The sequence below is a fragment of the Natrix helvetica genome (assembly GCF_964273705.1).
Source record: "Natrix helvetica genome assembly, chromosome: 1".
NCBI lineage: Eukaryota > Metazoa > Chordata > Lepidosauria > Squamata > Natricidae > Natrix > Natrix helvetica.
In genome coordinates, this window is record NC_138548.1 from 241,351,946 (window position 1) to 241,377,620 (window position 25,675).

A 25,675-nucleotide genomic window follows, 5' to 3' on the forward strand; every position below is an offset into this window, starting at 1 on the left:
GACATGGCCCAGGGACGTTGGACTGCCTCGGACCTCAGACACAATATAAATTGGCTCGAACTCAAGGCCGCGAGACTGGCCCTCCGGACTTTCCACCGCCAGCTGCAGGGGCGACATGTCCTACTGCTTACGGACAATGTAGCGACGAAAGCTTATGTAAACCGGCAAGGGGGGACTCACTCCCGAGCCCTGTGGCGGGAGGCACAGACATTAGGCCTATGGGCGGAGAGACACTTGGCCTCCATTGCGGCGGAACATATTGCGGGGGAGTCCAACCACCAGGCAGACTGGTTGAGCCGGGCAACTCTGGACAATGGCGAGTGGCAGCTGGATCCAGAGTTGTTTCGAAAGATCTGCCTCAGATTCGGCAACCCCCTTGTGGACCTGTTTGCCTCCCCCGGCAACACGCAGCTGCCGAGATTTTTCACCAGATCCAAGAACCCAGCTGCAGAAGGAGCGGATGCTCTCAGGACCCGGTGGCCTCCGGGTCTCCTCTACGCCTTTCCTCCCCTTCCCCTCATTCCCAGAACCATTCGGAAGGTAGTCATAGAGAGGGCTTCCGTCATTCTGTTAGCCCCATATTGGCCGAGGAGACCATGGTTTGCGGACCTGGTCCAGCTCTCGGTAGTAGATCCCTGGAGGATTCCACCGGAAGAGGTAGTCTTGTATCAGGGGGTCTTAGTTCACCCAGAGCCGCAGTGGCTGCATCTGACCGCGTGGCTCTTGAAAGGGGATTGCTGAAACGGAGGAAGCTGTCATCGGGGGTCATAGCCACCTTAGAGGCAGCTAGGAAACCGTCCACAGTGAGGATCTATAACGCCACCTGGTCGGCCTTCGCGAAGTGGTGTAACCCCAGGGGGGTGGATCCAGCCAGGGCCACGGTTCCAGACGTTCTAGAGTTTCTTCAAAAAGGATTAGAGGATGGGTTGTCCCATAATACCCTCAGGCGACAGGTAGCGGCCCTATCCACTATATTGGGAGGAGAGGGTCCCTCTACCCTCTCTCGCTCTCCATTGGTGAAGAGGTTCCTTAAAGGGGCGGCCAACATCCGCCCGCCTCCCGTCCATAGGTTCCCTACATGGGACCTTACCATCGTCCTGAAGGCGCTGACGGGTTCTCCCTTTGAACCTCTCAGGTCGGTCCACATGCGCCTCCTATCACTGAAGGTAGTATTTTTAGTGGCCATTACATCGGCCAGGCGTATTTCTGAGTTGGGGGCCCTTTCTGTTAGAAGCGACCTTTGCATGATTCACCAGGATAGGGTGGTATTGCGTTTGGATCCTTCGTTCATCCCGAAGGTTAATACTCTGTTTCATAGGGCCCAGGAAATTGTCCTACCAAATTTTTGCCCCAATCCAACAAGGGAGAGAGAACAGGCGTGGCATCGGTTGGATGTACGCAGGGCCCTCCGTATTTATCTGAAACGGACGGAGGGCATTCGTAGGACTGAGGCGCTGTTTGTCTCGTTCATCCAGGTTCCCTAGGTAAAAAGGTCTCGTCTTCAACTATTGGGAGGTGGATCAGGTTGGCCATCGTTGTGGCCTACGGAGCCTCAGGAAAATCCCCCCCATCGGGGATTACGGCTCATTCTACTCGTAGTGCGGCCTCCTCAGCGGCCTGGGCCACAAGGGCGCCCTTCAAGGACATCTGTCGCGCGGCCACCTGGGCCTCCCCTACTCCTTTCATAAGACACTACCGTCTGGACACTTATGCCTCGGCTGAGGCATCTTTTGGGCGGAGGGTTCTCCAGCGGGTGGTGGCCGATCCTCCCCCTGAGACCCAGTCTTCCCTCCCTGGGACGTAGCGTGGGTATGTCCCTTCAGTGACCCCTCCCTCCACTCTACTGGAAAAAGAACGTTTTTTTCGGGAGAGTGGAGGGAGGGGTCACTCTCCCTCCCTAGGTAGATAGGACAGGGTCTGGGAGGGGTAGGATCGGGTGGCCCGGGGCGGCTTTCCCTTGTCTTCTTACATCATGCAGACGCTGACCTGACATCGCGGAAACTGGGAGCCAACGGGAGAAGCCGAAGGCTAAGAAGTTTTCTCTCAGTCAAATGGACCAATCAGGCTGTAATAACCCTTCAGTGACCCCTCCCTCCACTCTCCCGAAAAAAACGTTCAGGTAAGACCAACGTTCTTTTTCTTCATTTTTTTCACTTCCTTGATCTCTTTTGACTACTGTTATTTGGTTGTATCGTTACCAGTGCCAGTGGGGACATGTTAAAACATGAGGGCTAGAAACATGTTGCCTCCCTTCCCAACAAAGCTGGGTATTCGGAGAGTCACAGGATCCAGTGATTCCACTGTCACAAGATTCTTTCTTATCCACCATTAGCCTAAAAAAGCTTAAGGTTAAAAGGAGTAATTTTCTATCCAATCATCCTTCAGATCCACCTGTTATCTCGCTTGTAGGTCTGTCTAGCATGATAATTATTTATGCCTTGCCAGGAGGAGTTTAAGAGAGAAGCAAACTGACCTTGGCAGCCAGTCCCTCAGTTCTTTTGCCCAGATCCATGTTGGTAGGATTTGCTGTGCATACCAAGGCTCAGGTTAATTGCCATAAACAATCTGATAAGTACTACCAGATGGAGGCCAGCCAGGGCTTTCGTTGGGTACCAAGAAGTGTGTGGCATGCCCTGATTCTTCAAGACCTCACATGCTACAATTTGGCTATGCTGGTTCATAATCAGAGCCGTGTGTGCTCTGCAGGGGAGAAAATGAAAAGCAACGTCTAACCCCACCGGAGGGGGGGGGGGGAATCAAAGTGTGTGCTCAGAATATATTATGCAAAGTAAGGTCAGATTATTTCCATAATTCATTTTGATTGTGGTTTGGAGTTCTCAAGGAAATTTGCTGTTTCAGTCCTTGCTGGCACATTCCACAGGGAAATGATGATAAAACAAGCGAGTGAATGAGGAGAGGCCTTGGAATAGATTTTTTTTGGGGGGGGGGGGGAATAATGGGAAGGAACCATGTTGGACCCAAGCTTCTGACTATGCTGGACAGGTAGTAGTATCTGCTTTCTTTCTCAAGCATTCACTTGTGGTGGCAGTTTTAAAGGCCAGATTAAATGTGTTGTCTGTAATGGTTTTTGGAACATATTTTAGTGTATTGTGAATTTTGTAAAAGTTTTCAGCAGGAATGTCTGTCAAAATTCTCAGTCATCCAGGCCATAGTTGTCTCAAAGGTGTTTTTTTCTTCTTGTTCAAAAGGCAACTTTGAGGAAGAAGAAGAAAAAGTTTCACTTCTCATTCAAGAAGCTTCACCAGTTCTGATGGCCGGGGGCGGGGGGCGGGGAGGAATGGAAAGGTGAAAGTTATTGGGCCTATTTTAAAATCTAAACCAGGAAGAAAAATACCTCTGACCATGTAAAAATTCTACTTGCTGATGAAAATCCTAAGATTACAGTGGCAGCAGCCTGATTTTTAATTATGGCTATAAAAAAAACTTTGAATAACAAATCAATGAACTTTAATTTAAAGACGGTTATGTAGTATTTATTAAATATTGTACTTGTTAATTTTTAAAAATTCTTTGTCCGGTATAGATTATGCTTGTCACTTGCTTTTGGCCCATTTGGGATAAATAATATTGATTGATTAATGTTACTCTTCTATTAGCAAACTCTTCTTTCTTATCGTGGCCTTTTCACTTGGTCCTTTTACCTATCTATTACCGTCACTGTTTACATTTTTTAGTCTTTTTAAGCCTACAAAAACTGCACACAGTTAACATAGTAAAATCCTCTCTTAATATTGTTGGTGCACTGTAGAAATGGGAACTTGCACCGAATACGATCTGTCTCAAAGCACAAATCACCTAGCTAATATTTTGCTGACTCTCTCCTGTTGTATCTCTCTCTGCACCTTTTCCTTCAGTGATGAGGCCTGCACCAGTGGGCAGCTGGTGGTTGCTAGCCGGGAGAGTCAGTATAAGATTTTTCACTTTCACCATGGTGGCCTGGATAAACTCTCCGAAGTGTTTCAGCAATGGAAGTATTGCACGGAGACGCATCTCAAAGACCAAGTAAGTTAGACTAGAGCAGGCAGGCCGAGGGGTGCAGGAAAACCACCAATTCACCTGATGACAGTAGATTCCCTCCTTATTCCTGACAGCCTCTGGATAATTGGCTGGGTTTTTTAAAAATAATTTTTAAATTTTATTTTAGTGCAAACAATCCATCTTCCATTAAACAGTGTGTCATCTGGATACAAGTATCTTGTGCAATGACAATTAAAAATTGCAATCATACTCATTATTTATCTGCTCATGATCTAATACTGATATACATCACATATTTGATACTATAACAATCCTCTTCTTAAGTTATTTAAATCTATTAATATATTTTCTAAATTTCATTAATCTACTTTCATTTCTAACTTTCATATTGGTTCTCTAGCCATCGGTAGAATAGTTCCCATATACTATAATATTCAGTTTGTTCCTTCTCTTTAATTGCAAGTGTTAACCTATTCATTTCTGTACTTTCTAATATTTTCCTGATCACATTCTCATACGTAGGACTCTCTTCACTTTTCCAGTGTTGTGCAGATACAATCCCGGCTGCTGTTATTACATGAATAACCAAATATACATTTTCTTTACTATAAGTTTCTGGTAAAATGCCCAGCAAAAATATTTTGTCTTTCAAATCAATATGTTCTCGTATCATCTTCTCCAACCACATATGTATTTTTATCCAATATTTTTTGGCTTCTACACATGTCCGCCATATATCATAATAAGACCCGGGTATCTAATGGCATTTCCAACATTTAGCTGGTTTATCTTTAAATACCTTTGCCAATCTTGCCGGTGGAAAATGCCACCTATAAAACATCTTATATAAGTTTTCTTTATATGCAGTAGACATTGTTAATTTATAATTTCTAACCCATAGTTGTTGCCGATAGTTGGCTGGGTTTGTAAACTCAGAAAGCTCATCTAGTTCTTTCTTATAGTGTAGAAGTAAGAACAGCAGTACTTCCTGGCTTCATTTTAGATATAATGGAGGCATCCAAAATGCTCATTTCTTCTAAAATTGGGCTAGAAAGAGAACACCTTACATAACAGGAATAAGCTGGCAGGATTATAAACATGCTTACAGTCGTGCCAAAGAAGGCTAGGGAGGGGGTGGGTGGGTGGGGGGGAGTTAGAATGCTTTATTGGATGTTGAAGGTTTGAGCCTAGTTTCGTTTGCTCTCAGTGATTGGGCATGACAGGTTGGCTATATATAAACATGGGCACAGCAGCACAAGCAATCATTTGTCTTTTCCATTTTGCTTGATGTGAGGAGAGATGAAAAACATGCATCCTTGGGAGGGGGAGGGATTTGAATTCCTGTCTAGGATGTATCAGCATGTTTACTATGCACACGGTCTTATACCGGTAGTAGTAGTAATTTATAGTAGTATAATAAACAGTAATTTATTTTAAAGTTTACAACTGACAACTAGCTAATGCAAACTAAAAAAAAACCCCAAAAATTAAAAAAAAAGATTCAGAAAAGATAAAAAGAGAATAAATAAAAAGAAAAATAGAAGAGAAAGGAAAAAAAATGCAGAAATAAAGAAAAAAGCATATGAAGAAGATACAATTAAAATTTTAATAACTTATCACTTTTTCTTAAATACAACACATATATTCTTCCGGGATCTCCTTATCTATAACCAAATCCTTAAAGCCTTGTCATTTTCATACCAATGACAGCAAAAGGCCATTAAGGCTTATCAGAGAAAACAACATAATCTATTTTTAACCTAGGTCATATAAATCAACTTTATACTCCTTTCTTTTATTTTGAACCATTTTGATCTTTAGGCCCTTCAAAATGTCCTAGAACTGTGATTTCATTTTTCTTTATTCCATCATATAACATTCTTCACAGCTTTAATATGCCTTTTTAATAAATCCAATGTAGAAAAATTATCCTGGTCACTCTCTTGGCTTGTTTATTGGTTTTTTCTTTTGCATGTCGTGTAACATATTTTGCCGTATCATTCTTTTAGTTTGTCATTTTCAAGTCAGTCTCAATCTTGTGAGGGAGAATTTATTCCCATTTCATCTTTTAGACACAATCTGCCTATAGAGGCCGACACTATTAAGATTAATTTCTGAGTCCATTGTTCAAAACTATTTTTCAGTAAGCCCAATATTAAAACATTTTGCCTCATTCTGTATTTGTTCAGGTAGTCCTTAAGTAACAATCACAATTGTGATTGGCACTTCTGTTGCTAAGCAATGCAGTCATTGAATGAGTCGTGACCACCCTGATTTTACTGTCTTCTTTTCCATGGGTTATTAAGCGAATCACAAGGTCATTAAGCGAATCTGGCTTCCTGTATTAACTTTGCCTGCTGGATGCACATGCCAGCTGGGAAGGTTGGAAATAGCAATCACAGCAACTCTGCAACCATCATAAATACATGCAGGTTGCTAAGTGCCTAAATCATGATCATTGTGATCATGGGAACATCATGACACTTGTAAGTGCAAGGACCAGTAGCTAGTCACTTTTTTCAGCACCACTGTAAATACCGAATGGTCACTAAACAAATGATGATAGGTTGAGGACTATCTGTAAGTCAAATTTGAGTATTCTCCTTGAATTGTTTAGCTTGTTCTAGTTCTCTACAGTTTTTAAAGCCTTATCTTACAGTTTTAACAAAAGAATTCAAAACAAAAGTGTTTTCCCACAGGAAGGATGCTCTCATAATATTGTTTGAAATTTATCTGGATCTTTAGTCCATTTGTAACTTTCTAAAATCTAAATCTAAAATTTTATAAAATCAAAGATTTAATCACCCTTTTGTATTTATGCCCCCACCAATTTTTTTTCCAGTCCTTAAAAGTTGTATTTAGAGCTTCTTTTGCTACGTTTTGGAGGAAACTCACGCAGTGCTGTAAAACATGTCAATCCAAAAGTTCCTAAAGCTGAAAAACAATTAACCATCAATTTCAGAAAGTGATTAGAAAAGGAAGTACGTGGACCCAGAGTTCTTTCAAAGCTTACCCTGCTTTTATCAAGATGGCTATTCCCTTGTTTCCGAGAGCTATAAACCCACTGAAGATTGCTGTCTTGCAATTGCCTTGCGAGGTGTAACAATCTAGAGCAGGGGTGAAATGCTACCGGTTCCCCCGCAACCGGTAGTAAAAAAATGCTACCAGTTCAGGCGAACCGGTATTTCCAATGATCAGCTGTGACGCGGGATTTATATTAACTAGAATCGTCAGATTTCCTGCTTTCTAGCTAATATAAATCACGTGCCACAGCGGATCTCCCCCCCCCCCATGTTCTACTTACCTTTACAGGCGCGCTCAGTAGCAGGCTCCACCTACCTGCCTGGACGTCATCACGTCCCGTGTTTGACACTCTGTGCATGGACAGAAGGTCCTGCACATGCGCAGAGATGGCAAGTGCGAGCGAAGTAAACCCATGCACGTGCCTGTTCGCATTTGCGAACCAGTACCGAAGGGAAGTTGATTTCACCCCTGATCTAGAGCATTTGTGGGAAATCTCAAGTCATCTTCTTGTCCAGAGAGGAATAACGAAGAGTTGATCTCCTCACCAGTTTTTCATTCACTGCAGCGTCAACTCCACAAACTTCATTTTGCCATTTTGTCCCCAGGAGTCCCTCAACTCCCACTGCCGACACGGTCTTGAACATTAGGTGTATGCTGATGCCAGCGTATGTACTTCATGAAAGCGTATACTATAATAAATTAGTCATTAATATGCTACAAAACTCATTGTTGAAGCAAAATGGCACAGCTGCCCCTTCTGGAAATTGTTCATTCTGTGGCTCTTTACAGTCCATTCCAATCCTGTTTTGACAAGACCCGCTGCCATATCTTCCTTTAATTGGCACAAAGACTTTGCAAAGGTCTTAATTATGTGTTTAAAGGTACCGGAGATGCTTGTTAGAAACAGGGCTTCTAAATTCCCTACCTCCTCCCCCCCAACACACATTTCTCCTGCTGCTTTCCTCTCATTATAGTGCCACAGGGGCTTGCATTTGTGTGGAGCAACCTTTTGATTTTTAAATTAAATGTCAGCTGCAGTTTTTGCCCTGGAATGGCAAGCGTCCTCAGAGAGCCTGGCACCGCTGCTTCCCTCTTCCCTAACAGCAGGGCTTTTGTATGTGGCCAATCAGATGTAATTTATTACATGCATTCCTGGGCAGGCTCAAGATATGGCTGCAAGCTGGGTGAACTCTGATCTTGGACAAGGAGGGGTGAGAAAGGAAGCCAACCACAAAGCTGTTTTAAAGGGACTCAGAACCTTGATTCCTTCAGGCCAGCAGCTTTCCCCCAGTTTCCAGAGGTTGGCTGGTGGGTTGTTTTTCCAGGAATGGTATCAAGATGAGCTGGAGACCTAAGGCCGAGGCAACCATGACACGAGCCTTCTCTTTTCTCTTTTGTTTCCAATTAGCAGCTCACCGACATGAAGACCTGCATGCAGTTCTCCATTCGCCGGCCCAAGCTCCCCTCCTCCGAGACCCACCCGGAGGAAAACGCGTACAAGCGCTTAGATGTCTCTGGGTGGCTCCGTCATTTAAACAAGGCTGGACAAGTCGAAGAAGAGTACAAGCTGAGGAAGGTGAGAAGAGACTCAACGGTGCCATGTTTTGCTCTGCAGGTTTCAACAGAGAGCCTCCCTCTGCCAGACTCAGCCGTTTAAGGAATTCTGCCCATTGTCCCTGTTTTGGACCTAATCCTGGCAAAAGGGGAGGAGCTGTACTAGCTAAGTGCAGCAGAACACACACACACACAAACAAACAAACACTCACACACACACACACACACACACACACAGAGCCTCCTTCCTAAGTCAGATTGCTGCGAAGCCCTTGTTGGTCACTGCTCTATGAGCTAGGAGGATCTGCGCCTATTGCCACTGGTGCTTGTGCCTCTCTCCTCAGGCCCCAAGAAAGCGCTCAGAAAGCTGCCTGGCTTGGAATAAATAGGAGGTGGTGGAATATCTGTGCAAGGCTGGGTCCAAGTATACCGTTTCCAAGATTGGGGATTAAGCTGTGACGTGAGAATGATGCGTTAATTGTACGGGCCCTCCAGGGAACTTATTGACATTGAAATGAGCTTGATTTGTATCTCCCCTGGGAAATGGGAGGGCTCTGCTTTCCCTCCCAGCATATGCAGATTGTGGGCTCCTGAATCAAGGGAGCTCTTGTCAGGCAGAGTAAAAAGAGCTCCCGTTTCAGAAACGCTGACATTTTTCTCTGAACGAGGTTCTCATTCTTCTTCCCTCCCTAGGCTATTTTCTTTGGCGGGATCGATGTCTCAATCCGTGGTGAAGTTTGGCCCTTCTTGTTGCGCTACTATAGCTATGAATCCACTTCGGAAGAGAGGGAGGCTTTCCGTGTTGCAAAGAGGGAGGAATATTTTCAGATCCAACAGAAAAGGTGGCTGGGAAGAGATGGCTAATGGCTCAAGAGACTGTTGTAAAATTACCTTGCCCTGCTCTCCTCCCATCCTCTTAGCCTCATGCTCGTCCTCATCATCTTTCTATACCACCTTTCATTTATGTATTTATATTTATAGACACACATATAGTTCTTGACTTTCCGAAATTATGATAGGCCAGTAATGGATGTTTTATAGTAAAACACTTCTGGACTGTCATAAAATGTTGTTGTCCTCCGTCCTCCCCACACACACACACACACAGTGTCATGGCCACATTTCAAGCAACCGTCTCATCTTTACATCCAGTTGCAGAGTCTTGCAAACAAATAACCATAATTTGCAAAGGTTTTAGCCAGGTTTTTTTGGGGGGGAACACCAATTTGAAAGAATAGAATTGTACTTAGAACCCAATTAGCAATCACACACTGTAGCAACAACCGGGAATCTAATTTTGTTGTAAATTGAGGGATACCAACACATATGTACAATGCATAGATATATACAAAATTCCTCAAGGTGATAGGTCTGTTTTCTCCGCAACTCTGTATGGTGCGTTGGACTGAGATGAAGGACTGGTCCAAGGTCACCCTTGTTGCCTATTATGCCTAAGGCAGGCCTAGAACTCCCAGTCTCCTGGTTTCTAGGCCAGCACCTTGACCATTATACCAAACTGATTCTCTCATAACTAAGGACCAAAGCATCTATGTTATTAGAAACAGGAGTAGGAAATACCCAGTACCATTATGGTGGAGAGAAGGAGATTTGTCTGGGACAGAATTCCAAGTGAAGTACTTCACAGACCTGATTCATCGGTCACATTGAGCCATTATTTCTTTAAATATGGTTTGTTGAATAAACCACAGCTGGTTTCACACATGCCAAATCATAAATATCCAGACAGAACAGTTAAATCTATGGGGCTGACTATATTTACACATACCAACAACTGCTGGCAAAGGTCATCCAAAGTTTTAGGGCTTGATGGTATCCATCATCTCTGGTGACAGACACCACATCTCTGGTGTGTCTCTACTTTCTATCAAGTTCCAAGGTATCTGAACATATTTCTCAGAAGGGGCTGAAAAGAAGATCCTGAACTTTATGGTCAATTGGAAGGAAGACCAGGGAATCAGATTCAGACTGTTATTTGGGTGACACACACTTTGAAAATTCAAGCTTTTTTATTTGCATATGGTGAATTCACCACTGAACCTGACCAGGAATGTATTTACACAATGAAAAGTAGCACTTCGACTTGCACCTCTGTCATACTTGGGTTTTAGTAGCAGACTGTTTATGGGTCTGCCTTTGAAAAGTGTTTGGAAATTTCAGCAAATATAGAATCCTGCAAATATAGAATAGGCTATTGATGAGGGTGAGTTGTAGGACACATGTCCTGCCCTTATTACATGGTCCATTTTTCAGGTTATTGTATTGTATCTTGGGACTTGGTTAGTTGAAGGGCTGCATTCTTCCCTTTAGAACTGCATAGGTTCAACATCTTCAGGCAAAGCTTTTCCCTTGGTCCAGAGGTGGTTATTCAGCAGGTTCTGACCAGTTCTGGAAAACCGGTAGCGGAAAGTTTGAGTAATTCGGAGAACCGGTAAATACCACCTCTGACTGGCCCCGTCCCCATCTCTACTCTGCCTCCCGAGTCCCAGCTGATTGGGAGGGAATGGGGATTTTGCAGTAGCCTTCCCCTGCCACGCCCACCAAGCCACGCCCACAGAACCGGTAGTAAAAAAGATTGAATCCCACCACTGCCTTGGTCCCATCATCATCAGAAGCACATTTAGGTGCAATTGAAAAGAAGGCTGTTTTGACTGTTTTTGATTTTTGTAGCCTCCTGCAAAAGGAGCCAGGGTTGTGATAATTCCACCGCCAACAATCAGATGAGTTTAAATTTGAGGATGGTGTTTGCCAATTTTAAGCTGATGCAAAACTCTGTATAACTGCTTTTTTTAAAAAAAAAACCCAGACTACTTATCATTTTGTATGCTGCGTTTGGTTTGCTCCTGTGTGCCCTGAAAGGACACATTTGGGCTGTGCAGTTCTTCGTATCGGGAAGAGAGTGCTTTCGAATTCTAACATTATCCCCATCTGCAGCTCATTCAAGAAGTTTCTAGGATGGCATAGCTGCATTGGAAACCCTTTGCAGCGGCTTAAAAGAAACACACAGTGTAATGAGTAGCAGTAGGTGATGGATACGCACTCCCAAGCATTCCAAAGCATCTCTTTCCAATCGAATCTCACCCACAGCAAAGCTCTAGCATAGGTGTGCAATAACTCCTGTGTTCCTCAGGCTCTCCCTGGCACCAGATGAGCAAAAGGCCTTCTGGAGGAATGTGCAGTTCACTGTTGACAAAGACGTGGTGAGGACTGACCGCAGTAACCAGTTTTTCCGAGGAGAGAACAACCCCAATGTGGAGACTATGAGGTGATCATTTTTCCCAATGAGTACCAAACAGTACGCCGAGTGCACTTTATTGGTCAATCCAAATTCATTCTTGCTTAGACAAAATCCTTCAAAGGATTTCCAGGCCAATGGAGACAGTTACAGGCCTTTTCTCTTAACGTGGCTAATCTTACTCAGTGTAAAGCAGCTTCAAATGTTTCGCATGCTTTGTCTCTTTAAACAGTCTTTCACATTCTGGGGCCTTCCAAATATGGCTTGCCTGCCTCTGGATTCGTAGCTAGTAGGTTCCAAATATGTTCTGGCCGGGAATTAAGGGGGCTTAATTAACAGAAGGGCACTAAGTTGGGAAAGGCTGCTGGACAGCAACCCAGGAAGATGTGAGTTTTATGCCCAGTACAAATAAATAAAATACTGCAGGTGGGGGATTAAAACACAGAGAGAATGCTTTGTCTCAGGCCTCTAGGTAGCTCAGGGGTTCCTGTTCTGGAAATTATGTACTTTCTGTGTCATGGTTGTCCTTTTCTCCCCATTTTCCTTTGCTTTAAAAGAAACTTATGGCCAATGGTTCTTTGGGAAGAGAAGAACGGAACTCTCTGACTTCCATTATCCCTAATCTCCCTTTCTGTTTTTTTTTCTTTTTTTAAAAAAAAATGTCCTCTTCTTAGGCGGATCTTGCTGAACTATGCAGTGTACAACCCGGCCATTGGCTATTCCCAGGGCATGTCTGACCTCGTGGCCCCCATCCTTGCTGAGGTTCTGGATGAATCGGATACTTTCTGGTGCTTTGTTGGTTTGATGCAGAACACGATCTTTATCAGCTCCCCTCGGGATGAGGATATGGAGAAGCAGCTGGTGAGGCTTGGAGCTGGGGGCCTTCTCTGTTTCCTCTCCCTTCCCTTCCCTGTCATTCCCCAAGAAATCCAAAGCATGGGATCTATACCTGGGGCTGCCAAAGACCCTGAGTATCCCACAAGAAAAACGGAAGGGTGTGAGGAGTTCTGTCAGAAAAGCAGAAGCGGGGAGGTTATGCTCGCAAGAGGCCTCGGCAATGCAGAAAGAGCCACTTCCTGGCAGCTTCCACGGCTTCTTGCCCAGATCTAGCACTCTTGTTGTCAGCAAGTTATTTCTTTTTGAATTGGTGGGTCCAACAACCAATGCAGCCAGCTCTTGGTAGGCCTGTGAGCTTCTGTTGATCCAGGAGGGTATAAAGAGGGAATGTAGGGGAACCAGAAGGCGCAGCTGTGGCTGCCGCTCTTTCTCTTCTTCCCTGGCTGTGACTGAGCTGAGCACCATCGTCTCTTTGCAGATGTACCTGCGAGAACTGCTGCGGTTGATGCACGTACGCTTTTACCAGCACCTGGCTTTCCTTGGGGAGGACGGCCTTCAAGTGCTTTTCTGTCACCGCTGGATCCTCCTCTGCTTTAAGCGAGAGTTTCCGGATGCTGAAGCCCTGCGTATGTGGGAAGCCTGCTGGGCTCATTATCAGGTGAGGCCTTGGAGCAGCTTGCTCTGGGCCCTGCATTCTGCTGCCCGTGGCGGTCCCTGCTTTCCAGCTCCCTGTCCTAGTCTTGATGGGGAAAAGCCCGAACATGCTTCCCGGACTCCTCTGAGTGATCTTCGAGCCTTCCTTTCCGTGTCCCCTGCCCCCTTTGTCTCCTGTGACATTACACAAACAGATGTAAATTTCCCTCTTGATGATTCATTTTGAAGCTCCTGGGCCTCTCTTGTTGCTGTGGCCACCCATCAACCTGACAGGCCTTCTGCCTGCTGTGCAGTTGCCTCTGCAGTGTGGCTGCCCTGCCCCTCCCAAGTGTAAACGCTGATGCCTGCTCTGTGCAAGCTTTCTCCAGAGAGAGAGAGAGAGAGAGATGGACAGCGCCAGGCCTACCCTACCTCCACAGCGTCTCTTGTGAGGTTAGCCCCAGGTCCCAACAGCAGGAAAACAAGCGTATGGTTTGTGTCGGACCTGGTCTTGTCCTGTAAACGGAGGCTGCCACCAAACCACGTTCACCATATGCTGCTAACTCTCATTTCTCTCTGCCAAATAGTTGCTCTCTGGTGGTGGTCCAAGGAGGGGGGGGTGAAGGGGGGAGAAAATGCCTGGAGCAAGCTTGCCTCAAATTAGCACAGAGCGGCAGCCAGGAACGTTGCTCTTCTTGGCTCCAGCTCTGGCTTCGCTTCCTCTTAGCTGCCTGATCTAGACGTCTGTGGGAATAACGTGTTACCGAAGACAAACTGAATCCTGCAGCCAAACCTAATTCAGAAGGGAAAGATCAGGGCTTTGATCATACATTAATAAAGTGTATCATGTTAAATGCCAAAGTTCTTAAGTATGGGGCCAGCCCTAAAGACTGCTAGGATTAAAAAAATAAATCTGACTCTTAAATCCTGCATCGATTTCATAGGAGGCAGTGAGTTCTAGTTCCGCCTTAGCCATGAAAGCTGTTTGGGGCCAGTCATTCTCTCTCAGCCCAACCCACCTCACAGGGTGGCTGTTTTGGGGAAAATAAGAAGAGAAAGGAATATTATGTATGTTCACCACCTTAAATTATTTATAAAGTAATAAAGGCAGGATAAAAGAAATCTAATAAAGCTGTGGTCACATTTGCATTCTATTCAAGTGCATCATTTTTATTGTTTTACTTATCTTGGGCACCAGGCTTTATAGCTTGATTTATCAGTTTTAGCCTTTCCCCCCCTAAACTCTCATTCAAGTAAGATTTCCCATACTTTTGATAGCACTCTCTAAAAATCCCCGTGGAAGCTCATTCCAGTTAACTATTAGGAAATGGGTGTTTGTTGCCTCTGAGTAGGGTGGGCAACTACGGCCCCTTTGTGACCTGTGGTTTTCCAATTCCCAGCTGGCTCAGGAATTCTGGGAATTGAAGTCCACGGCTTGTAAAGGAGCTGTAGTTGCCTACTCCCGCTCTGGAGGCATCTGGTATTGACTCCTTCAGCTGACAGCAGGGGGCAGCATTGCAACCTTCATGTGTCCTACTAATTGTGGCTGTGAGATATTTCAGAGAAGCTGCAATCAAAGCAGGGTGGACATGTATAACATCCCACTCGTTGTTAGCAGTGTCACAGAATGGCAGTCTTCGGTTTCCCTTAGTCATTGGTGACTGTCGTTCAGGTCTGATCTTTCCTAATGCAATCTCCAGCACAATTGGGTACCTGCAATCTCAGCTGAAGATTCAGCTTGAATTCAGCGGGGCTCAGGTTAGTGTGTGAGCAGTTAATTTTCTCTAATGATGTCCTTCACCTGGATGGGACATCATCTCCCTTGATCCCCAGTAAGACAGAAGGCAGCAGCTCAAGGAAAGCCAGTGTATAACCTTCCTTCATATGGTCCCAGGATTTGAGCTAATGTTTTACTCATCCTTTGCTCTGGGCATCCTTGAGGTTAAAAATTATTGGACTCTATAGCATCCACTCACTGATACATATCCCTGTTGGAAACAGTGCCAATCTGCCAATGGCGCCTGTGCTGGAGATTACAGACTCCAAAACCAGTTTTCCAAAACATTTGTTTTCCTCTGGGGCATCCTCCCCCCCTGCCCCCCCTATTTCCTTAAAGAAAATAGTCTGCTGTCTAGGAGGGAAAAAAACCTGAAATGCAAATAAAAGCTCTGGATTAATCTACTGTATTCATAGTCTGAAATTCAAGCCATAACACCCCACAAGTTCTGCATTACATGAAGTGCTTTCTTTTGTCTTAAAGTTTCTGCTATATTAGAATAGCTATAATGTTTCTCTTCCCATCTTGTCATATAATTCATGATCACCATTAATTGCCTTTTATTCTGTTGCCATTTTGGGGGGTGCTTCCTCTTAGCCCAAGAAACCTCCTCAAAGCATTGCTGGTACTAACTGTCTTCTTGGTTACTTTTGCTGCAGACAGACTATTTCCATCTCTTCATCTGTGTGGCTATTGTGGTGATCTATGGGGATGATGTCATTGAACAGCAACTGGCTACGGACCAGATGCTGCTACACTTTGGGAACCTCGCCATGCATATGAATGGGGAGCTCATACTCAGGAAGGTAAATCAATGCCCAGGGTTCAAGCGAAAACTTCTGGGAAGAGTTTTATGGACTTTAAAGGAGCACATGCAACATTGTGTCCAATGTGAGAGGGTTTTTGGGGTGTCTATCGGGGGTGAAATGCTACCGGTTGGGACTGGTTTGCCTGGACCGGTAGTAAAAAATGCTACTGGTTTGCCCGAACCGGTAGTTTAAAAAATGCTACCAGTTCAGACAAACCGGTTGTTCCCATTATCAGCTGTGCAACATTCAGCTGTGCCGCGCGGTTTGTTGTAAGGGTCACTGGTGGGCCTTCCATGAAACCAGCCGAATGATGAGTACACACACAGTGTTCTCGGGATGGAAGCGCGTAAATCTAAACTTACACGTCCCTTTTATTGGTTACAAAAGTGGGTGGTTACAGAAGGCAAACAAAGGAATAGAAAAAGGAAAAATTATGATTTCATACATAGCAACACTCTACACGTGATATGTCTCCACAAGGCACCAGGCTGATTAATAATTGCAACATCTCCTCTGTTTTTATTTTTTTAAAATACATTGTGTTCCTCCTCCGATGGCATGTAAATTATGGCGTCCAGAATTTTTTCCTCTTCGCCGCTGAGCGCAAATTCCGGTTTTTGCAGCAGCTGGGGTTGTTCTGTAAGAAATTCCTAGCCATGATAATTAAGGACAAGATACATTGAATAAAACAACAAGAACAAATAAGTGTTTTTGGTTTAGCTAAAAAATAACAGGCTACTCGAGACCATAGTTGTAATGCATATGTCTATACGTAACCATTCCGTTATTCCCACATCTGGTTCTGCGAATTAGGTGAGCTTGTAGGTGTCCAAGATAACCAATTACTGAGATCATGGTAGCTTTCTACACATGTCTTTACGTAGGGTTACCTCTAGCACGAATGATGAGTAAATAATTTAAAACATTTCCCAACAGACCTGTGAGTAACCAAAAGCTTTCCCACCAAGATCCTAGGGTATCAATTTTCAAATCAGAGGCCAAATTGTGTAAAATATTGAATTGGTACTGGATAGTTCTGGATTCATCTGAAAAATTAAAACAACACATTAATTACTAAAATAGCTAAAAAGTAGCATTAATTATTTTTACCAAATTACATACAACCACATTAATCTCAGAGTCACAAGTGATGTCTGAAGTTGCTGTTTGGAAAGCAACACAGGAATAACTAGCTAAAGCAAGATTGTGCTTCACTAATATTAGCAGGAATGTAATTAAAAGTTTCGTGACCATATGTAAAAAACCATTCTTGCAGGAATCAAACATAAACAAAGTAAAAGGAAATTTCCTCAAAGCTATACAATTTAAAGTAGGTGAACTAATATGAAGACAGTAAGGCTTTTTACTTGAAGATGTACAGTTAACTACTTTAGCACATGTTACATTTTCAGGAACTGCTACTATGGGAGTATACAAAGCAATTGCATCAGGGGGAGGATCATAAGCAATTAATCCTCAATGAAAGATAGTCTTATAATTCAAACCAATGAAGTGTTGAATTACTGCAGGCAAGATTCAAACAGGATCCAAGCATGTAGAAAGTAAATGTTTCATGTACAATTCAAGTCAGTGTGTGTAATGTTAGTTGCACCCATAGATTTTTATTGCAGTCACTGTTCAAATGAGTTTTTTGGTGAGATGACAAAACAAATAAACATAAACAAATGATGACTAATGATGATTAAGGACTTGGCAAAAATGGCAGCGCTTAAGTTCTCGTGTCGTTGTTTCAGCACTGCTTTGGTGGTTTTTGGTTTTTCATATCACTGGACAGCTGTTTTGGCAAGATCGTATTGGCCACTGTGCTGTCTGTAAAGTCATCTTGGTCATCTCTGGAACTGGATTTGGGAACTGGTACCACAATATTCTTGGCTAGACAAACACCACGTACTAGAATCCATAAAAATCTGTAAAAACAAGCACAGCATATCCTCGTCCCCCTTGCGGGGGAGGCAAACAAACTTTTTAAATCTATTATGTTACCTATGCCAAATTAGCCAAATTGGGGTACACCAAATTTTTAGATACCCAAAATCCCTCCTTTTTTATTTGTTTGAAAAAACAGTCCTTAAAGGACCAATTACCACGTTCCACAATAGCTTAACCTGTGGAATTGTAAGGAAAAAAAACCCAAAAATTTAAAACAATGTTCCAATTAATACAAAATTACAAAAAGGCCAATAAAAAAATAGGCCAGGCTATTGTCAGTCTTTAAAAGGAAAAGTTTGCCCAAGGCAGTAAAGGCTGAAAAAAATGAGAAAATGTGGCCAAAAATTTAAAATAAATAATAGAATAATAATAGAATAATAAAGTTGGAGGGGACCTTGGAGGTCTTCTAGTCCAACCCCCTACCTAGATAAATGAATTTACTTCTAAGGAGCCAAAAAAAAAACCATAGGTGACATCCATTCGCTATAGTGGTTAGAGGCCAAATCATGAAAATTAATTTCCTTGTCCCCAGAAGGGGATGCCCCAGAACACTGGGGACAAGATGAAATAATTTGCTTGGCCTGGTTGAGTGGCATATGGCAAAATTGTGCCAGTCCCCAGGCATCTTGATAAAAAAATAATAATCAAAAAATAAATCTGAAAAAAAAAAACGTAGTTAAAAAAAAATACCTAGAAAATTAAAAATAAATTGACACACATAATGAAGGTCAAAAATATAGTTTAAAAGCTTGTTAAAAAAGATGTGAAAAGTTAAAATAGCAACAAACAATTTTTAGTGTTGCAAAAAAAACAATATTGCAAGGTAGGAAACTTTCATAAGAATCCTTATAAGCAATTTGACCTTCCATCCCCCCCCCCAAAAAAAAAACAGTCTTATGAAAGCAGAGAATCAAAAACAATAGACAAGCAAGAAAGTCATTAAAACGGAGCCTTTTTATCTTTAAAAAAAAAACATCAAAAGAATTAGCTAACAAGTTACGCAAACCACGAATGGAATGCTCAAAATCTCATTAATCTTTTCAACTGTGGCAAGGGCACGAAAAAGAAAAAAAATCAAATAAAAAACTTTAAATAGCGGCAGACACAGACGGACGAACCCAAATAAAGGTTCCCCAATAGCTGCCATAAATTAATTAGCAAAATAATTCCGTGTTCATTTAAACAAAAAAAATTTGGAGCAAAAAAAATTATAACATTTCATGCAGTTATGCTTTACTGGAACAATCTGCAATTCATACAATACAATACAATATAACACAATAACAGAGTTGGAAGGGACCCTAGAGGTCCACCAGTCCAACCCCCCTGCCCAGGCAGGAAACCCTATACCATTTCAGACAAATAACCATCCAACCTCCTCTCAAAGACCTTCAGTGTTGGGGCATTCACAACCCCTGGAAACAAGCCGTTCCACTGACCAACTGCTCTAACTGTTAGGAAATTTTTCCCTAGCTCCAAGCCATCTCTCTCCTTCACCAATAAACTAAACATACCCAGTTCCTGCAACCGTTTTTCACATGCTCTAGTCTCCATCAATCACCTTCGTTACCCTTCTCTGCACTCCTTCCAGTAAAAAATCATGTTTTATTTTTAAAAGCCAATTGGGTTATAATCATATCTATCATATCAAAATCATTCTCAAAACCAATAATTGCTCTCTAGCATTCAAACATAACATTTCCCTTTGCTAATTTCACCAACAATTTCATCTGACCCTCAAAATTATCTCTCTGTTGTTATTCTAAAACATCCTACAATCTATTAAGCCAACACAAGTTCTTCCAAAAAAAAGGAGAAGGTGGGGGAAGGGACAAACTCCTTCTAAAGAAAAGAAAGTGGGGGGGGGGGGAAGCAACAGGCATAGAAAAACTTCCCGAAGAGGGGGAGGTGGGGGGAGGTAAGAGGCAGACACACAGAGTCAAACTTTTCTTGCAAAGCAGGGCAAGGAAGAATAGAAAAAAGCAATCTTTTAAACTAATTATTTCATGATCTTGTGGAATAAATTTAGGTGGAGAGGCAAAAAACATGTTTATTCCCCTCCTCTTTTGCTAATCGTTTCTCTAACCATGGAGGAGCTGAAAAATTAACATCTCCATGAGGAGTTAAAAGGCCAATTGAAGATAATTTTGGAGAAAGAATTTTTACTTCATAGATAACACTTTTGCAGGGACTCTTTGTGTCTTGTGGAAATAAATTCTCCAATCTTCCACATAGACATTTTTATAGAGTCTTTTCCAGATAAGCCGGACATTGTAAAAAAGCCAAATCAGATTTACTTGGTTTTTGTCTTTTTAAAATAATAATTTAAACCTTGATTAGCTCACCAAGTTCCTTCAGATATAATCTGTTGCATGGTTAGCTTTTCTTCCAATACTCACGAGGGGATCTCGTCTTCTTAATCTGCTGCATGATTGCTTCAGACGGGATGGTGTGTACACGGCCTTCCAGGCAGTGAGTAAAGGAAGTTCAAGGGACGTATGACCTAAGTCATCACGTCGGGGTCACCAGTTGTAAGGGTCACTGGTGGGCCTTCCATGAAACCAGCCGAATGATGAGTACACACACAGTGTTTTCGGGATGGAAGCGCGTAAATCTAAACTTACACGTCCCTTTTATTGGTTACAAAAGTGGGTGGTTACAGAAGGCAAACAAAGGAATAGAAAAAGGAAAAATTATGATTTCATACATAGCAACACTCTACACGTGATTATAAAAATTAGTTACACAGCCAGAGATAGAGATGAACGCCTCCCCTTCAGTACGGCCAGGAAAAGAATGTTATCTGTCCGTCCTTGGACAGCCAGAGAGAAATGTATTTCTTTGAAGTCTATGTGTCAGTCTTTTGTATATGAAAACCGAAGTATGTCTCCACAAGGCACCAGGCTGATTAATAATTGCAACAGTTTATATTCTCTAGAAAGCAGGAAATCCTTCCTAGCGAATCTAAATCGTGCGGCATAGCTGTTCCCTCCCCCTCGCTGTTCTACTTACCTTTGCAGACTCAGAAAAGGCTTCTTAATCATTTTTCAGCACTGCACGGTAGCACCTGCAATGCGCATAGGCGCAAAGCGCACCTGTGCACACGAAGCAAACCAGTAGCAGACTTCAGAGCAATTCACCCCTGGTGTCTATGTGTGATCAGCCTTCATTATAACTTACGATGGGCGTGGTTTAGACAAGCTCCGCCATTCCAGATAGCTGTCTTCAGTGGACCTAAACATCTCCTACTGTCTCTCTCTTCCAGGCTAGGAGTTTGCTCTATCAGTTCCGCCTGCTACCCCGGATCCCCTGCAGTCTGCATGACCTGTGCAAACTCTGCGGAACAGGCATGTGGGACAGTGGCTACATTCCCGCCGTGGAATGTACTGGAAATCACCCTGACTCAGATAGCTGCCCGTATGGAGGCATGGTGGATGAGCCATCTCCCAAGTCAGGAAATGATTGCAGAAGGGGACTTAAAACACGAGAGGTCTTTGCTTTCCGGAAATGACTCTGTTCAGGATCATATATCAGCTACGTGAGGACTGCAAAGCGGTGGGCACAGAAAACTCGGCACAATCGGGGCCTGGCAAGAAAAAAAAAAAAAAAAAGTGAACGAAGCAAGAGGTTTCTCTTCTGACCCAAAAATAATGCTGGTCATGGGAGGAGAGCAGGAATGATACAGAATGGAAGAGCTTCCTGCTTTGTGACCAGAGCTGGATTTTGATGTGCATCATAGTAGGAAGCGGCTTGAACAGACAATGGAGGTGCTTTGTAGTTTGGAACAAATGGAGAGAGAGGCTGAGCTGGCAAATCAGGGTCAAAAAGTGACCCGGGGTTCCTTGCCCCCCTCGTCAAGAAGGGAATGGGGACTGCTTTAGAAAATGAATCCACAACCAGCAACCCTGATGGTAGGTGAAGGGGCAGGGTCAACCTTGCCCCTTTGCCCAGGTGCACCCACACACCTATGCATGCAGATACTGCTTTAGCCAAAATGCACCACTCACTGGCTTTATGTGAAGCCACGATGACCACCTGGAGTATAGTCTGCCAAAAAACAATCAAAATACAAACTTTGGGATTCCCAAAGGAAACATTTCAGTGTGTGTGTAAACCTTGGTCACTGTATTTTTAAAAGCCTTTAGTTTTTCTCCATAGACACACCGAACATTCTCTATTAGGAAAATGAGAACCAACAGCTTCACTGTGAATGTAAATTATGCAAAAAATAACACCTCATACAAGACGGTCTGTTTGATTGAAACTTCTCAACTAAAACAAACTGGAAAAAGTGCTTCTCGGTATCCCAGCGAGAAGAATCCCTTTGAGGCATTTAGCTTCATTAAGAACTTCTTTGGGGGGTCAGAGAAAGAAGGCTACAAATTTCAGACCTATTGCCTTCTCCTTTCAAACCAGTAGCCTACATTTAGCTAGCCTCCTCCAGTTTTACTGCTGTTGATTTAACTGTTTCCTAGTTAAAATAACAATAAAAAAACCACTTTACTGCAAGTGGTAGGATCATCCTGAAATACCGAGGTGGTGAAATTAACGCCTTCCTGAATAACGTGAGGATTATTTCAGTCGCTTAGTTCTGTTCAAAAGTTATTTAGGTCAAAGACCAGTATAGAAGAAAACAATTAACAAACTGTTTAAAAATAAAAGAGGAAGGAAGGCCAAGCTAAAAAGATAATACCCGCTATTATTGCCAATATACATTTTTCAGCCATTAGAATTTGGCTCTTCATCAAATAGCAAGGCAGTGAAGCTCTGTCCCAAAGAGGACACTTGGATCTAGGCCTAGGGGAAATCCACAAGTTAGAGGGGTGAGCAAAGGCAGCTACTTGGGTTATTGTTTTAAAATTGTTTATTTTTAAAGTTATTAAAACTTGTGAGAGAGAAGCTCCACCCAGCTCTCGGGACCTGTTGCTTTGAAATGTAGGCCTTGCACTAAATGAGCTACCAGGCTCTTCACACAGGTTGCAAAGTGTGAGGTGTTTTCAGAGATATTAAGTTAAAAGCCACAGCTGTCCCCTTCATAACCCTAGCAAAACCAGCAAAATTTACAACACCTCCCTGCCTCAGCCAAAGGCAGCCTGTTACTTTATATGGAAATGGGAATTGCCAAGTGCTGATAATTTCACCCGTTAAAAAAAACAACAGATGACCAAAAAAAGAAGTCATTTTTAGCTTTCAGATAGGTTGGGTTATCTATCCTTTGAAAGGAGAGAAATATTTCCAAATCTAGTTGAAAGGAATCTGATGGCTGGGCTATAAAATGTTATTCAGTGTTTTGTCCAGAAATTGTATTTAAAAAACAAACAAACAGCATGGACATTTTATAACGAACGCAATTTATTGACATCAAATTGCAGCAGAAACTGGGCTGTATTACAAGAGTAGTTTCTAACAGTTTGCTAAGCCACCCAGAATTGCTATTCTGAGTGAGATGGGCAGCATATAAATTAAATAAATTAAAAATAAAGATACATTAAAAAAGCTTTGCAATACAATATAACTGGACATGAATGCTGCAAGTCAGAATTTGAGTGTTTTGCCTGACTTCTGTATATTTTTTAAAGATTGAAATCCCAGTGGCAGACTGATAGGGCTGTACTTACCGGCTGAATTTGACAAATCCATCCCTGTATTGCAGGGAAGAGAATAGCCCACAGCAGACCAAGGAGTTACTTTCACTGGGAAACAAAACCCAGGATTTTCCTCCCCCTCCAGCCTCCTGGACCAGAGTAGAACCTGGAACGTTATTGAAATTTCCTAACCAGACTTGGACCAGAAGAATTCCCGGTTGCCACTTTAGAAGGAAATAAAAGACTTGCATGTGTATACTTAACCGTCTCTACAGGAATTAGAAGGAGCCTGTAAAATAAATTGTACATCTGGGAAGCTCAGTTATTTGGGATTTGTACAGCACAACTTTTCCTCTTTAATGAGTTCAGTTTCAGTCTGGGATGTACAGTATTTGGTTGGCGTCAAACTGAAGGCCAGCTTATGCTTTGTGATGAGTTCTATTCTGGTCAATATATAAATAGCAACTTTTAAATTTGTTGAAAGCTGCTAACTTTTATTCCTCTAGTTTTATTTAAATCAATTAAAGTTAATCAATGTAATTCTTTATTAAGCCTTTTTCCTCTTTAACATTGGTTTAGTGGCATCTTCATTTGCACATGTTTCCAATTGTATAAATAAATTTGAATAAAATCTTGTATTTATTAAGAACACAGAGATTACTTTTTGTATTGCTTCCTATATAGGCCATGAAGCGGAAATTGGCTGCAATGGGTTTAGGGATCCTTGGCTTTCTTTGCTCCATTTTGCAAACGAATTCCTATCCTAATTCTCTTACGTGAAAGACTGTGTTTTGCATCCCAGATCAATCGCTGCACATTTATTGAACTGAAGCAGAACCAAACACAGGAGCTTAAATTGCATCCTGGACAACTCTGCAGTGAATTTCAGCATCTTTTACCTAATTGAAGGTAGAAAATTGGAATGCAGGTTTTGGCGGTCTGGGCCTTCCCTGTTGCTCCTGCATGCAGAAGGAGTTGCATCATTCTAGACTCTGTCCTAGGCTAAATACTGTGTGAAAACCTGAATTAGTCGCATTTTGCACTTGTAACAGGAACAAAGTTGGAGCTGAGGTAGCCTGTCCTGGATGCTAGGGCTGTTTTCAACTTTTTCAGTTGCTGCTTACGTCTTGAAGACGCTTTCCCATCAATGGGGATTAGCAGATCTAATCTTGAAGAACAGATAACCATTGGTGCTTTAATGTCCTGCCCTCTTGTCCACATCCAAGTTTTTTGTCAATGCTTTTAAAAATCTCAACACCTGCTTTAAAAGAAAGCTGGCCAGGTGGGGTGGTCTCCCTCCGAGAAATAATACACGCTATGAGAAACCATAGCAGGTGGCAGCATACATTGGCTGACCTTGAAAAGGCTAAGCAGGCTAAGACCTGATTAGCACCTGGAGGGGAGACCACCAGGAAATCCCACCTTTGCAAGCTAGGAGAATGAAGTTGAAAAAGGAACGATGAACCACTTCCGTGTCATGGTCAAGAAACAACATGAAGGTGCTCTTGGTGCAAGCAATAAAGTTGAGTTTTCTAAAGCAACGGTCTCCAACCTTTCTGGTTCATGTGTGCTCACCTACTACTTCCACAGCCCAGTTCCAAAGAGGCTGAGAAGCCTGGCACAAGGCCATTGACCGGAGGTTGGGAACCCCTGTTCTAAAGTGTTTCTTGGGGATTTGGGAGTCCTGTGAGAGGAGATGGGGCCCAGAAGCTCCACCAGAGTGAGATTTAATTTTATTTTTTGGCATGGAAGCATCTTTACTGTATCACTGTATGTTTCAGGATCTGTTTCTCAGTTCCTGAATTTTCAACTGAAGCCATTCTTTGTCACCAGGGACAAGCGAGAGAAGGCCTGGATCCCAATCATTCCTGGTATATCTGAAAGCAGTTTGCCTGTAGCTTCTCCTTCCTTCACAGAAATTCAAGCCTGCCTTTGTCATTGGGGAAAGGGGTTGTGTTTGCATATATAAACACGTGGGGAGGGAGGCCGAGGGGGAGAGGAGAGGGAAGCTCTTCAGATTTCAAGGTCAGGAGGGAAAGAGCTGTTTTAATTTCAGTTCAGCCCTGCCATGCTGGAGATGGTTGTGAGAGAGACAGTTCTGAAGGAGCAGCTTCCCTTGCTTTGGGTAGGGAATATATTATGGGTTGGCCTCCTTCACATCTCCTGGAGGTCACAGGAACGCAGCACCACCTACTGTCTGGAAGCTCTACTGCTCAGGGGTGATTAAGCTATGGCGGAGTAGGCAACTATGGCA

At 43.0% G+C, this 25,675-nt stretch overlaps 1 protein-coding gene across 3 annotated transcripts in view; it reads left to right on the forward strand.

Moving 5' to 3' along the window:
* TBC1D16 (TBC1 domain family member 16) overlaps nt 1-24,059 on the forward strand; it is an 88,953-nt gene extending 64,894 nt beyond the window's left edge. The window contains exons 5-12 of one of the 3 annotated variants that reach the window (XM_081940010.1): nt 3,876-4,023; nt 8,432-8,599; nt 9,271-9,419; nt 11,726-11,860; nt 12,505-12,691; nt 13,146-13,325; nt 15,737-15,883; nt 21,102-24,059. In XM_081940010.1, the coding sequence (XP_081796136.1) occupies nt 3,876-4,023; nt 8,432-8,599; nt 9,271-9,419; nt 11,726-11,860; nt 12,505-12,691; nt 13,146-13,325; nt 15,737-15,883; nt 21,102-21,347 (1,360 nt within the window). In that variant the 3' untranslated portion in view covers nt 21,348-24,059. The remainder of the gene's footprint in view (nt 1-3,875; nt 4,024-8,431; nt 8,600-9,270; nt 9,420-11,725; nt 11,861-12,504; nt 12,692-13,145; nt 13,326-15,736; nt 15,884-21,101) is intronic. The other 2 variants (XM_081940012.1, XM_081940011.1) reach the window with 2 other exon arrangements.
* Nucleotides 24,060-25,675: the final 1,616 nt, after the last annotated feature.